Here is a 14,395-nt window from a genome sequence, read left to right on the forward strand (position 1 = left end):
CGCCGCCTGGTTAAGGGGAAAAAACGAGAAAAAAAAGATTGGAGCAATAAGAAAATAAACCAGAGAAAATAACGAGAGACGGGGATACTCACCAATCAACGTATCACCGTAAAAGTCTATTATGGTCTCAAGTTCTCTGAGGTGTGCCTCACCAAAGGGTAAAAGCTCGTAAGGGCCTGCTTGGATATTGGTGGTTTGAAGATTCTTCGAAGACAACTAGCACGCGTAATCTTCTGGTATCGCATCACGGCGGATGCGCCACCTCCACGTGCTCAGCTCGGTTCATAGAAATAATTCTCATTAAAATATTTTTCTAAAAAACTAATGGCTAAATATATAATACCTAAAAAAATTAAATTTTACAAATTCGGTCGACCATGAAAAAAATGGCACAATCTAAAATAGTTTACTTTTCTAAAAAAAAAAAAGCATAAAATACCTGTCATACCTTAAAAAAAAAAAAAAGAGAAAAACCTTACTCTATTCTATCTAAAAGAATAAAAATATTTTTTTAAAAAATTACCATAACTTTTAGGAAATTGAGCTTTCCCATGAATAAAGTGAAATGCTTTTAATGATCTCAACCATGTCTGGCAAGCTGCATGATAATTTGTATAAATCATCACAGACCAATTAGAGAACCACGCATCTCATGGGCCGAGGAAAAATTGACAACGAATGTGCCATTCTGTTTCTAATATTACAAGCCAGATTACAAAAATTCCGATACCGCTCTGCTAAAATTCCTGGATATCAATGAAATCAGCAAGGAAGGATGTAGCTTACAGTGGTCTCATTTGTACCATCCAGCAAGGAAATGCCTCAACCCGAAACATAGAAGGCATGACAAAGCCTGCGTGGGGCCATTTAGATAACGTCAACATCACTACAAACAGCAGATAGGGGAAAACCAAAAGAAAAAAAAGAAAAGGAAAGAATGCAATAAAGGAGGTTCTTTGCAGCTCCAGTATGATACATGAGGGCAACAAATCAGAACAGCATAAATGAATGAATGAAGATAGAGATGTCCTTAAGGCTCGAATATCACAGCCTAGTGCAACTAAAAGATAAATGAGCAGAGGGAATATATCATGCATGGCACTGAGATCCAATAACCGCTGACATGGAATTTCAATAAATGGTGAGTTATCATAGGGGTGTGATGGAGATAAGTATTAACAAAGTGGAAAACAGAATTCCCAGTAAACAGCGACATGTTTGTCTTGCCATAGTAAGAGGGTCTTGTAACACCAAGTGGTGGTTTTTGACTGAGATTGCTAGGCTATGTGATGGCACAGTGCAATAATAGAACTATGGCAAGCCATCTCAGAAGCCAAAATATTTCATCTATTTTCAGTCAAAAGGCCATCTGTAGTTTACAGGATGTTTATCTCACTACGAGCAGAAGGTTCTATAACACAAATAATGGTTTTTTTATGGGAATTGCTGGGATATGGGAGGACTGAAAATACTAACAAGGTGAGTGAGATCTAAATGGATCGGGAATACCCACAGGGAGTGTTAGCCATCTATTTCACCATCTATATGTTATAATAAATCGATTTATGCAATTTTAAAGTTATCATCCATCCAAAAAGTGACCTTGGTTGCTGAATGGTGCTTGCAGATCATTAGTCCAGCATACAGCCATATGAACATGGGAGTAGTAAGTACAATTACAGTTGCACCTAAGTATGAAAGCAAACTGTCGTATAGAGTTACCTGAAAAATAAGAAGTCTAATGCAAAGCGACTTCTCTGAGCACCGGCCAAACAATCTTAGGAATAGGTTTACAAGGGTCCCATCCTTCGTCCCAGTCAAAAGTCCTGTCTGAGGATCAAACCTGAAGAACCAAGGTTTTTTGTCATGGAGAAAGCACAATATAAAATGCTTGAGGATTAAATTTAAACAAAAACTACCTTGGCAGGCGATGCCTTGGACAAGGAATGATCTTAAAAAGCTGCAGGGTAATGAGAGTAAAGAAAGAATGAGAAGCCTGAGCAGTAGTAATAGATAAATTTATATTTAGATTTATACAGACTTGAGGACATGAGTACAGGAAATTCAGAACTTGAGGCAAGAAGAAAAGCAAGAGCGTCTCACTGCAAGTACAGAGATAATGCTGGTTAGTATATACCAAAATAAACATCGCTGGGATATGAATATATAGCACAATCATCCATGTAACAAACATAAAAAGGAAAAAGCTGCACGCATATGCATACATGTGGAATTGACATCCCAGAAATACTAAAGCATATTGGTAGGCACATGCATCTGTGCTTGTACAAACACACATGAATTCTGTCAGCCATATAAACATAGCTCGTCAATCACTTCCGTAGAACTATGGAAGACTCTTCCCATCAACTTTTAGTAGTTCCTATTCTAAACAGGAAAATTCTTTAATTTTGAATTCAGAGCTTGCATGTTGTTACACATAAACCTTAACTAGAAAGGCAATAATAATATTCTCCAAAGAAGAAACGGAATCCATGCCCTTCCGGACCAGATAGGGAATCCTATAACTCACCAATCCCACAAGTATCAAAACAATACAGGGTGAGCCCTGGCGTAATGGTAAAAGTTGCTCCAATATAACCTAGAGGTCATCGACTGGAAACACGAAAACAACCTCTCTGTACACGGAAGTAAGGCCGCATATATCTGACTCTCCCCAAACCCCACAATGATGGTAGCCCATGCACTAGACTGCCCTTTTTCAAAAAAAAGGAAAAAGGTTTTTTTTCCATGTATTAGTGGTGTTTTCTGGAATCCCACACCTCATAGATGACAGAAATATCACCCAGATATGAGGATTCAATTGCAGACGAACAAAAACACATATATACACTATAAATACAGACATAAGATTTATGCACACACACACACACACACATATATGCATATATATATACATACATACGTGTGTGTGTGTGTGTGTGTGTGTGTGTGTGTGTGTGTGTGTGTGCATGTGTAAAGAGAGAATTAAGGTAGAGTCTTACCAATAGGATTAAATCATCAATTCTATCGGTGTAAAATTTCTGATAGGCCCCAAAGTTGAGCATTTACACTATTGATAATGATATTTTAAAACATTAATAAATGAATAGTAATTTGCTTTAAGTCTTCTTTCCCATATACTGCGAGACAAAAAATGTACAATACCAACAAAAGATAGCATCACGAAATATATTGTAAATCATAAATATCACAAAATAAAAATTATCAAACAAGATATAGAAATCTTAAAACATAAGCAACAAAATTCAACTGATTTTGATGCCTCTAAACCATATATCAAATCAAAAAATTGTAGCATCCCTCCTCTAAAATTTTCTATATCATGACCACTTGATGCACTAGGAATCCTGAAAACAATTGATTCTTCACACATGGACTGAATTATCAAGTTAGACATTACATCATTAATTTTGCGCAGATAGGATCGAGCCTTCAACCTGGCTAGGGAGGAGGAGAAGCAGAATTTCTATCAGAAAATCATCATTGCCAATCACAACCTCCAATATATAGAAGGCAGAGGGATGTGAGGCAACCAAGCCTAGCTTTCCCCTCCAATGTAACCACACCCTCCCCTAGAATATTGACACCTAAGCATGACAGGAAAACTGACCCTTTTCTGTTTATTCATGAAACCAAGACGTCACTCCAAAAATAGCCTCAAGGACCTTTCTAGTTCCAATGCAAGTTACACAAGCCCCCTTCTCTCTATCAACAGTCATTTCCTCCCTCCACTTCTCTCTCTATCTGTATACATGCCCTCCTCTCTCTCTCTTTCAGAGATACACTGGCACAGAAACGCACAGAAACAAGGAAAGAAATAGATGCATGTATTTTGCTCTCCCATTACAACAAGGAAAGAAATAGATGCCATTTTCATTTTGAGAATTAATGTAACCAGCAAGTTATCCCTAGTCCACAATGTAAAGATGAGCGCTCTTCTTTATTTTTACCAAACACCAATCCCAAGGTGCTTCTGTTTTAAATTGCCACGTGGTAGCTTTATATGTTGACCACAGTTTTATCTCCTAAACACTATCATTCCACAGTGATCCTATATTAGTTTGTCCTAGGATGCACTCGTATATGAGGAATGCTGCTGTGATTTATTCTCCTAAACACTATTGTTCACAAGGTGGATTTGCCGTAGGGGAGGAGATAGCACAAGCATGGGTTGCCATCTCCCAAAACAGAAGGACATTAATGATTGTTGTGGTAGTAATTGTGGCATGAATTTAGTAAATAATTGAATAAAAATCACAACCAAGATGAATCAAAGACCAAAAAGAAAAAAAGAAAATGCGAATACGAAGAAACCTATGGATATGATGGTGCTTGAGACGAGCAGTAGGGAAGGAGTGGAATCTACGAGGAGGGTTCGCCCATGAAGGAGCATATGGTGGGCATTTGGGGAATTATGATTCCATGTGATATAGGTTATCCGTAGCAAGGGAGAGCAGGGAGGAGGGGTGGACTGTGGAAGGTAAGAAGAGAAACTAGATGGGAAAGCAACAGGTGGAAAATCAAAGGAAAGAAGTGAAGGTTACAGCCGTGGCTCTCAAAATTTTTCTCTTGGTTGTCTTGTTTTATAAGAATCACCTAAAGTTATGGAAGACAAGGAAAGAATGTAATGATTGGGAAGTAACGAAACAGAAGGAGCACAGGAGAAAAAAGCAAGTTAACAATTTAAATGGATGTGGTTGATCCTCTTTCTAAAACTAAATATAACATTATAGACTATATATCTTATATTATATATTATATAGTATATTGTGTATCGTATATAATAGATAATATATTATATATTATATATTGTATATTATATTTTACATATTATATACTATATACTATACATTCTACATTATATACTATTTAATATATATTAATTATGATGTACTATATATATTGTATATCATACATTTCCAAGTAGGGTCATTTATCAAGATGGAATGACCCAAACTTCAACCTGATTCAATTATTGTTTAGTCATTATATGGAAAGTGGATTAAATTCTTCCCCAGATCAGATCACGTTCAGATCAAAACGCAACCTGTTGATAAAAATACATGGTACAATGGAAACTTAACTTAAACTAAAACTGGGATTTGGCAAGTGCAATTGACATGATAAAAGGACAGATGGCATGTGTAGTATGAGAAAAAAGATGGAAAACATATGATCCACTCTAGTAAAAGGTTTATTATCAACATGCAGATTGATAACTACACTCCAAAAGAACGAGATCTTAACCAGGTGGGGTATACTAATTATGGAATAAAAGGTATATCTGTAGATAGGATAAACAAACAAGATAGAGTTTTTCATACAAGTGAAGGACGGATGGAAGGTACAGTCAAGCTACCAGAGTTTACAATAGAATAATAGAATAATAGAATATGGGTGATCTTAAGTTGGATCACTGACTTTAAAACAATTAAGAAAACATGCTAACTCCTAATAAACAAATTGTAGGACACAAGCATTTCTTGATAACATGCTAAATGGCATTTCTTCAGATATAAACAGAAATCTATACTGCCTTCCACAATTTCCTATATTTTTTAAATTTCTTTTATTTTAGATTTAGGTTTTATACTTCTATAAATTTTTAAAATTCTGTGGTTTTATGAGTACACTCCTCCTTCGATGATCTCTTTCTTCTGTCTATTTTGAAAAACTAGATTGGAATGAATAGTAAAGTGTTTTGCATTTATTATAAAAGTTGTATTAATGCCATGAGTGGAAGTCCATGATCATGAAGCCAACTTTTCAAGGCTTTAAAGCAAGGTATGCCATACCGTACTAAACCGGATGGTACAAGATGTATGATACCGTACTAGTTCGGTACCAGTATGTGGTATGAGAGCCATACCGACACTCGATACACCAAACCGGCGTCGTACCAAATGCACCGATATAGAAATAGGGTGGCACTGGCATAGGGCCCGGTACCGAGACGGCATACCTTGCTTTAAAGGATAGCTTGAGTTATATGCGCTAACAAACTGGAGGGGCATTCACATAAATAGAAATCAAATTTATGCCAGACAATTTTTGAATTTACCATTTTTTTAATTTTGAAAAACCTTTACAAATCGTTATATAGTCATATAACGGCTTGTAAATTTACCATATATTGGTCACTGCAAATTATAGTGTCGGCACAGAGCATTTACTGACTAATAATTAATGGTGCATAGCAAGTTAGATAGATAACAAACTTAAATATAATGGAAGGCAATTTACCTAAAATGGCCAAGTATTCCTACTACAGCCATAGCCATTCCAGCAAAGTAAGTGTAGGTATCACCAACAAAAACCGATGAAGGGTACCTGATATAAAAAATGAACCAGTAACATTCAGCTTTACTGAGATAAACCTTTAGAAACAGGTTATGCAAATATGAATAATAAGTGTACAATGAATATTCCCTTGTTGTCATTACCAGTTATAAGAAAGTAAAGCTAATGAAGTAGTCAGCAGAGGCAGAACAAGGTAAATAGAGAATGCATGGGCCTGTTTATATTCAGGGTCCGCTGATGCACCAATTTGCATTATATTGTGTATTAAAATCTGCAATTGAAGCTATGGCTTATTCTTTGACATATCAGATATCCAAGCATGACAAAAGTAGCATAGCTAGAATCGAACAATTGACAGAGTTTAATGTTGCATTCAGCCTTGTTCTTACTGCAGCTGATATAACGACTGTCTGCCCAGCTTCAAGTCCATTTAGCCCTGCATGTATATTTATAGAGTTTGTACAGAAGACTGCTAGCATGCCCATATATAGCTTGTATATCCAACCTGTCCTTTCAGAACAATAACAAAACCATCAGACTAAAGGATGTTGTATCTCTACCCAAAAAAATAAGGATGTTGTATATGATTAAAATAAAATTCTAATAATCAAACACAGGATTGGTGCGGATAAAAAAAAGAGTAAAACACGCCTTAAACCCCTGGTTTTAAAATTATTATATCATGTTAAAATATTGTCATCCATACTTTTCAGATCCAAAAAACACATCTTGAAATAGCTTTCGTAACAAGTCATGAATATCCAAATGCCAAGCCGTGAAAATACTCACAGTGTTGCATATATTTAATTTGGTCAAAATGCCAAATTTAGTTATAAAACAACAGATAAACTTCAACAAGAGGATAAAAAAAATTTCTTTAATTTCGTGAGCAAACAGCATCCAAGTGTAATTTCCACATGACAAATCTTTTAGGAGACACACCACTGTGCCTCAATGCATTTTTTCTTGTTTTTCCAGAGGATCGCTCGTAAATCATTTGCACTTTGTCACTCATATGCTTGTCCTTCCTCAAGGGAACTAACACCTAATCTTTTATGTACGAGTCACATTTTTCCTGATGCCCACTAATCTGCTATCTCCTTGCATTCATTATTCACTTCCTCCTTGTTCTCCCAAAATGAACACTTGCCTACCTATATCTTTCCAATATCCTTTGTACAACATTTTATCTTTTCTTGATTCTGATTTAGCAACAGAAAGTCAACAGGGTCGAAAGCTGAAGCAAATCAGTTCTAGTGTATATCAATAAACCATTTGCTAACACGCATTAGAGATGTCCACCTAGTAACTTCACCAAAGAACACAACAAGGACATTGCCAATATCTTTATCAATATCAACTCTCCCTAGAGAATTCAAATTCCACCTACTTAACTGTGAGGAACCGTGCGGGCGTGTGTTTAGTTCCACATCGGTTATTCACCGAGTAGATATTGCTTACTTATATAGCATCAAGAAATCCAAATAATATCTTCTGACTAGGTTTTTTGGGTGAGGTCCAGGTTATGACAAATGGTATAAAGTGAACTCGGCCCATAGCCTATGTGGACTAGGGGCTATTACAGTCGGGTTGATGGAGGTTGACCACGGGCCTGTCGTGCTTGTGATTAGATTTGAATAAATTTGAACCCTTAGCCTGACGAGGACATCAGGACTTGAACGGAAAAAGTATGTGAGGACCTGTGTGGAAGTGTGTTTAGTTTCACATCACTTATTCGCCAAAAAAATTTTGGGTACTTATTCAGGATCAACGAACCCAAATAATACCTTTCAGCTAACCATTTTGGGTGAGGTCCTATGTTGTTACATTAACACCCCAAACATCTCCCTCCTTTCCTCTATGTCACATATATCTGGATTTCAAATCTACACTCTTATAGTCATTAGTCAACATTCTCTTTCCTTATTTCCTTAGCCTTCACCAATAAACATAGGCCTTCCTTGTCTTAACCTCTCTATTCCACAGATGGAACAGTGTGGATTTCCTGCTGGATATTTCCCTGCATTCATCAACATGATTTTCAGAAGGTCTCTCAGCTCCCCATATGGCTCAGATTTCAGGTTCATGCACATTAACAATCGAAGACATGTCAAGCATCAGAATCAATCTTAGAGAGCCATTTCTTGAATCTCAAGTGGATCCTTCAGAAAATATAGGTCATGTATGACAGGTGGGGTGCATTTTAGGCTGGGAACATAATAATTCAATAATTAATTAAGAAGTGTTATGCAAAATGAAGCTATTCTAAATTTTTATCTGGTGCCATCACTGGCATTATTTTTCTATTGGGATCCACTTAGTTGCTTGATAGCTTCAGGAGCAGCATGTTTAGCGATGTGAACTAGATCATAGTTGTTGAACTGCTTATTGTCAATGCCAAAGAACCCTCAAAGTTAATCTTGACTGCAACATAATCAAAGCATTTCGAACTGACCAATTCTAACCTGAAAAGGAAATCACTGTTCAAAGCTTAATTCTTCTTACCTTCCATCCATGTTCTATCCTGTTGTTGTGCTATATTGTAATCCTTCATGATGTTACTCTGAACACAACTATGCTACCAGACTCAACCTTTATTGTGAATGTGATGTGGTTAGCAATCATGGGTTTGAAGATTGCTCCATAGTGACATAGAAATCATGGGTTTGAATCATGGATACAGCATCTCCGCAAGCGGGGGTAAGGCTAACCTTTTTGTAATTACTTTCATTCTGTTTGCCAATGTTGTCCACTTATAAGAGATTCTTTCAATCCCTATTTAATATTCCTAAAGTTCCTGGTAAATTTTTGTCTCATAATAATTTCTTTAGAAGTTTTAAGTATAACCTCAATCCTAACACTTTAAATTCCAGACATCAATGCCAAGACAAGCAACCTATCCTTAAGCATTACTCTGGAATCTTCAAAGATTTTTTTTGAGCCTATGTTGTAAGTAGAACATCATCTTTTAAACCCAAACTGTAAGTAGAGATTCTGAAGCCTAGACTTGACTCTTGAAAAGATAACTCAACATTTATTCAAGCCACATCATCATTCAAGGCACTGATAGATTATCAAGACTACAACTTCAAAGAAGCAGGATTCAACATGCAAATATCATTGTCCAAAAACCTTGGCAAAGCATGTTTCAGACTAAATGAAACTTCATAATCGTATCATGATAATGACCATACATAGAATACGTACGATCATGGAAATAGCATCTATGCACCCGAACATCTATGATAAACAACATTATGGATATCACATCTTTGGGCGCCATATTTATTGCTTGACATCTAACGATTACAATAACAGAGGAACCAAATTGTACATGAATGTAATCAGAAAGGAAAAACTTATTTAAGCTTGTTCATTGCAAAGAAATTGTAATATGACACTTAGGTTTCCTAGATCAAGTTTCCTTGATGAGTGTCATATCTTGATTTTAGGTACTAACATTTTTCCAATTTTATACCCAACTTGGAGGGCATTATGATTAAGCGGAATTTAGATTAATCACACTTCATGACAGATTCTATTCTCATATAAAAAAAAAACGTCAAAGAAATTCTATCAACATGAAAAATCTATAGAATGCAGAGGAAAAATATCATGAGATATCTGCGCCCTACCAGAAAATTCACATAATAAAATAGAAATCTTTTAAAAAACAAAAGTTTGTATTCTTTATTGTATTCTTTATCATTCACAAAGTGGCAACTGCAACTGATGGATTATAAATTAAAAAAAGGAAAAAACATAAGCTTAGCAGATTATGAGCTCACCTAAATCCAGAACTGCTACTCCAACATACTGAACAAGAGGCTTTGGTATGATTATAGTAGTATGTCCAGCATATGCCATCAAAAGGGGAAGTGCTGCAAATGAGGGCAAAACCAATTTTCTGTTCTCCGTAGTGAAATCTAAATCAGTCTTGCAATCACAAAACAACTTTTCAAATAAAAAAGCTGAACTACACAAGTAGATGAAGGAAACTTGTGTAGCTACGAAAGATATCAAGGACTTACATTCTCCATGGAATATCGAGAACATCATCAACAAATCCAAGAAGAATCATGAAGCAGATAGATGCTAGTGCTGCATTGTATTCGACAAGCCACTGCATTAAGTGTGCAATACTTAGCCAAAGTCCAACTCAAAATCCAGTATGGATCAGAACATGTAGATATTTTCAGTGAAAAGAATTAATAAAAACTAAATGGTTTCATTATTTTAGAGAAAGTCAGAGCCGGGGCCCTTTAAAATTCAATACACATGTTTCCATATTTAAACATGAAAAATCTATATATACTAAGCGAACAAGTGAGAAAAATATTGGATGGAGAGTATTTATCTCATTTTTCCTGACAAAAATGAAAAAGAAGAAAATCTGTTGCTCTTTTCCTACTTTTTAAGTTTCCATATCATCCTACTTTAGGTGGATAATAAGGGTTAGTGACTAGGAGTCCCAGTTGGCACCAACTCTTACTTTTCTCTGAGATTCCCAAGATCATGCATATTACCAAACAGGAGATATGCTAGTTTCAAATCAAGCTAAGCTCATATAACTTTAAATGATTGAAATTGTTAAGCAAAACAGTGCATTGAAACCAGAATGGATACAAGTTTTCATTGACATGTTATTCAATTGTTAAGATAAATGGCTTACAAGTAATAAGTGAAATTACAAATTGTCATCACATTGTCAAGGATGTACCTTCCACTATACTGATTCTTATTCAATATGAAAGACATAAATGTAAAGGCTATAAAATTGCATTCCATCTCATGCCAAAAAATGTGGCATTCTGTCGAATCAACAATGTCACAGTTGAACAGCTTAAGTAGTGTCTGCAGAAAATATACCATAATCGAAGTAGTGTGATGTTTCAAATTTTACAAGGGACTCAATGTTTATAATCTTGTCGACAAAGCCAAGTTTCCAACATCCAAGGAGGCTATTTTAAAGGACTATTTTGTCACTAAAAGGAGTCACAAGCTGCCTACAATTTGCTTCTCTTTTTTTTTGGCTCTAAACAGCAATCAAAATCCAGTACAAAGAGTAAAGCATAAGCCCACTTTCTAACAAGAACTCATGTATTACTCAAATTAGATAGGCTTCTATATTTTAACACAAAGTGAGCACGCACAACCCTTTGCCAAAAAATCATGCAGTCACATTTCAAAATCGGCACCTAAGGTTTCATTCATAAAATAGGAATTAAACAGTATACAAACTATTACACTTGGCTGATTTAAATTTTACTAGAAAAAATAGACATATATGATGCACCAACATATTGCCCACACAACAAAGAATAGATAACATACACTGGAGTCTGATGTGAAGTTGAAATGCTGAAACAGAATAGCAATAACCAAGTAGACAATACCAATCACAATTCCCAATGACTCGGGCCTGAAAAATTCAAAGAAAGAAATATTAAGATCAACTCCACCGAATTGGATACTGAAAGACAAAGAGCAAGGTTAATTTTCATTAAAGTATGTGTTCAACAATGCCCATTGCACAATTAGTAATGAGCTCATGTAGCATTCTTCCAGTAAACTCGTTCCATGTCAATATTCATTTTACCTTAGTCTACATATGATCTGCATGAGAGACTTAAATGTGGGGATTATAAAGGAAAATTAATTATAAAAACACTCGAATTATAGAAAATATATACATGTTAGTTCACCAAGGTTATAAAAAAGATATCGATCAACTCAATTAACCTACTAAACTCTTGCATGGCTCCAATGCAATGTCCAAATTGTACTTTCAAATCAAAGAAAGGCTAACCAAATTGCACCAACAGTATTAAATAATTCCGATATCTCTACTCAAGTTGAAATTTAATAAAGATAGAAACTCAAAAGCAATCAATTTACCCAATAAAAGTAGACGCATCAAGTTATGCCGTACCATAAACTAAAATATGAAACGTAAATGGCAGATTTTATCAGAAAACTGACACTTTGATGGCCCCTTGAGGAGTGCCCTTCTTGTTGATGTCGTAGCCGAACATATTCCTTCTCAATACGTAGCGGGCGGCTACCGGGATCATCCTGACGGCCACGACGAAGCCACCGAAGCTCATGGCAGCACTGATGGCGATGGATCGCCGCAACTCGGGCTCGATCTGGTAGTGATAGAAGAGGAGGTAGAAGAAAGGGGCGAAGAAGAGGGCGGAGGCGGAGAGGATGAGCCCTAGCTTCGGAGACGCCAACGGAGGGTCATCAGGCGAGGCCTTCCGGTCTTCGGAGAGAATCTCCTCGGGTTTTCCGGCGGTCGAAGAGGATTTCCGGCGCGTCGCCATGGCGGCGGAGAGGCGTCAGGGAACTACACGTGAGCGAGTTAAAGGGTTCCGCGGGAACAAGTTTGGGTGGAAATAGGAAGAAGGGGGGGGGGGGGGGGGGGGGGGGGGGGGTGTGCGGGGAGTCTGCTGACGTTGCAGGTGGGGATTCGACAAGCTCGCGTGGTTTAGCGTATCTGGATGTGTGTGATGACGTGTTTGATACTGATTGGACGTATGATGTGTCAAAAAGTCCACTGTAGAATAAGGGTTTGGCGCCGACCCATTAGTGGGCCCGGATAGGGGGTGTATCTTTCGCTCGAAAGAAGGATTCATCTTCCTTCGCCCAAATCCAACGTTTGATCTTGAAAAAGCCGCTTTGAGATTTGTATAGTGAGAGTGATGAGAGCACAAAAGTACGTTCTACACGTTGCTTAAATTAATATTATTACTAATAAATAATGATAAAAGGACTGCATTAATTTTATATTTTATTTGGCACAGATTATCGTAAATCAAAGTTTAAATGTGCATTTGGTCGACTTCAAGTCTGATTACACTAGAACAGAATTGAACCTGGTCAAGCACACTTGCACCCGAGGGACACATGGCAGCCACCTGGAGGCAATACGAAATGAAACATCCAAGGGCTTAGATTCATCAAGCCAAGAAGATCTGCAATTGGATCTCCCAACTTCCTTCATCATCCCAGCCGTCCACATTCACAACGTGGTGATTTCTTTCCTTCTGGATTCGCCATCATCCCAACACCCACGGATCTCCCAGCTTCCTCCACAGCATCCGCGAAGCAAGCCTTCTGCGATCAGCCCCGTGTCCGAGATTTCAGCATTCCGGATCCGTGACCTGCTCCTCTTCCGCCCATCTCACGCTCCTCCCAGCCGTCCGTGCAATCACCGCCTCCTTCACAGCGTCCGTGTGCAGCCTATTCTCCTGCGAGCCACCCGTGAAGCCCCCAGCATCCCGCTCTTCTCCCACGCCCATCCCGCTGATCCCGCCTGCAGCCATTCAGCAAACCGAAATCGGCGGCCGCTTCTTCCTCCGTTCCAGCCATTCATGAGCATCTCGGCGACCACCCAGCAGTCCGCGATCAGCTCCCTTCCGGGCGTCTTGCAGATCGACGACTCATCCCAGCGTCGATCCCACGCAAGTCCAACCTCCTGATCCGCCCGCGATCACTCCCAGCTATCCGTGATGATTTTGTGCATCCTCTTCTTCTGCGAGCCATCCCCACGCGCAGCCCCAGCATCCGCCTGAAACCATGATTTCGTGCTACCGGACCCGCATCAGACGCCTCATTCGCCCGTGATCCCAGCTCCCGCATCAAGCTCCCAGCATCCTGATCCGCCCGAGATGCAGCCCTTCCGTCGAGTGCAAAGGGAGGGATTGAATGCCAACTATATAGCTCTCTCGGCTGGGAAAAGCAACGGGGCCATTGAAGAAAAGAAAACAGGGGAGGAGGCTCATTGGGAGGAAGAAGAGAGTAACCTGCTGAGCCATTAGGAAAGAAAAAAAAGAAGAAGGAAGAAACAAGGGATGCCCTGTTCTTCTGAAAAGAAAAGAAAAAGGGAGGGAGAGTTTAATGTTTTAATGGAGGGCTGATTTCTTTTGGCAAAGGGTGATGGATGAGCCCTTGGCATGTTGCTTTCATCAAGTATACTCTAAACTTGTATTCTAATTGTTTAATATCCATTGGTATGTTTTTGATTCTTGCATACTCATCTATGAGATAGATCTTGTATGGTTTATAT

At 37.9% G+C, this 14,395-nt stretch overlaps 1 protein-coding gene across 2 annotated transcripts; it reads right to left on the reverse strand.

The window, feature by feature from the left end:
- Positions 1–552: 552 nt before the first annotated feature.
- On the reverse strand, positions 553–12,722 carry GPT (UDP-glcnac-adolichol phosphate glcnac-1-p-transferase). 2 transcript variants are annotated; one of them, XM_008778760.6, is made up of 11 exons: positions 12,307–12,720; positions 11,659–11,746; positions 10,356–10,447; positions 10,113–10,231; positions 6,714–6,829; positions 6,468–6,595; positions 6,268–6,354; positions 2,042–2,102; positions 1,920–1,960; positions 1,723–1,843; positions 553–853 (listed from the first exon to the last, which is right to left on the reverse strand). In XM_008778760.6, the coding sequence occupies exons 1-11, from the start codon at positions 12,648–12,650 to the stop codon at positions 794–796; spliced, it is 1,257 nt and encodes a 418-aa protein (XP_008776982.1). In that variant the 5' UTR covers positions 12,651–12,720; the 3' UTR covers positions 553–793. The 2 variants fall into 2 exon arrangements, 1 of the variants encoding a protein (XP_008776982.1); XR_015967983.2 differs by lacking the exon at positions 2,042–2,102 and having other exon boundaries at positions 12,307–12,722.
- Between the last annotated feature and the right edge of the window lie 1,673 nt (positions 12,723–14,395).

Source organism: Phoenix dactylifera, chromosome 8 (genome assembly GCF_051530095.1).
Source record: "Phoenix dactylifera cultivar Ajwa chromosome 8, Ajwa_hap1_PhDact_Kaust_v1.1, whole genome shotgun sequence".
Classification (NCBI taxonomy): Eukaryota; Viridiplantae; Streptophyta; class Magnoliopsida; order Arecales; family Arecaceae; genus Phoenix; species Phoenix dactylifera.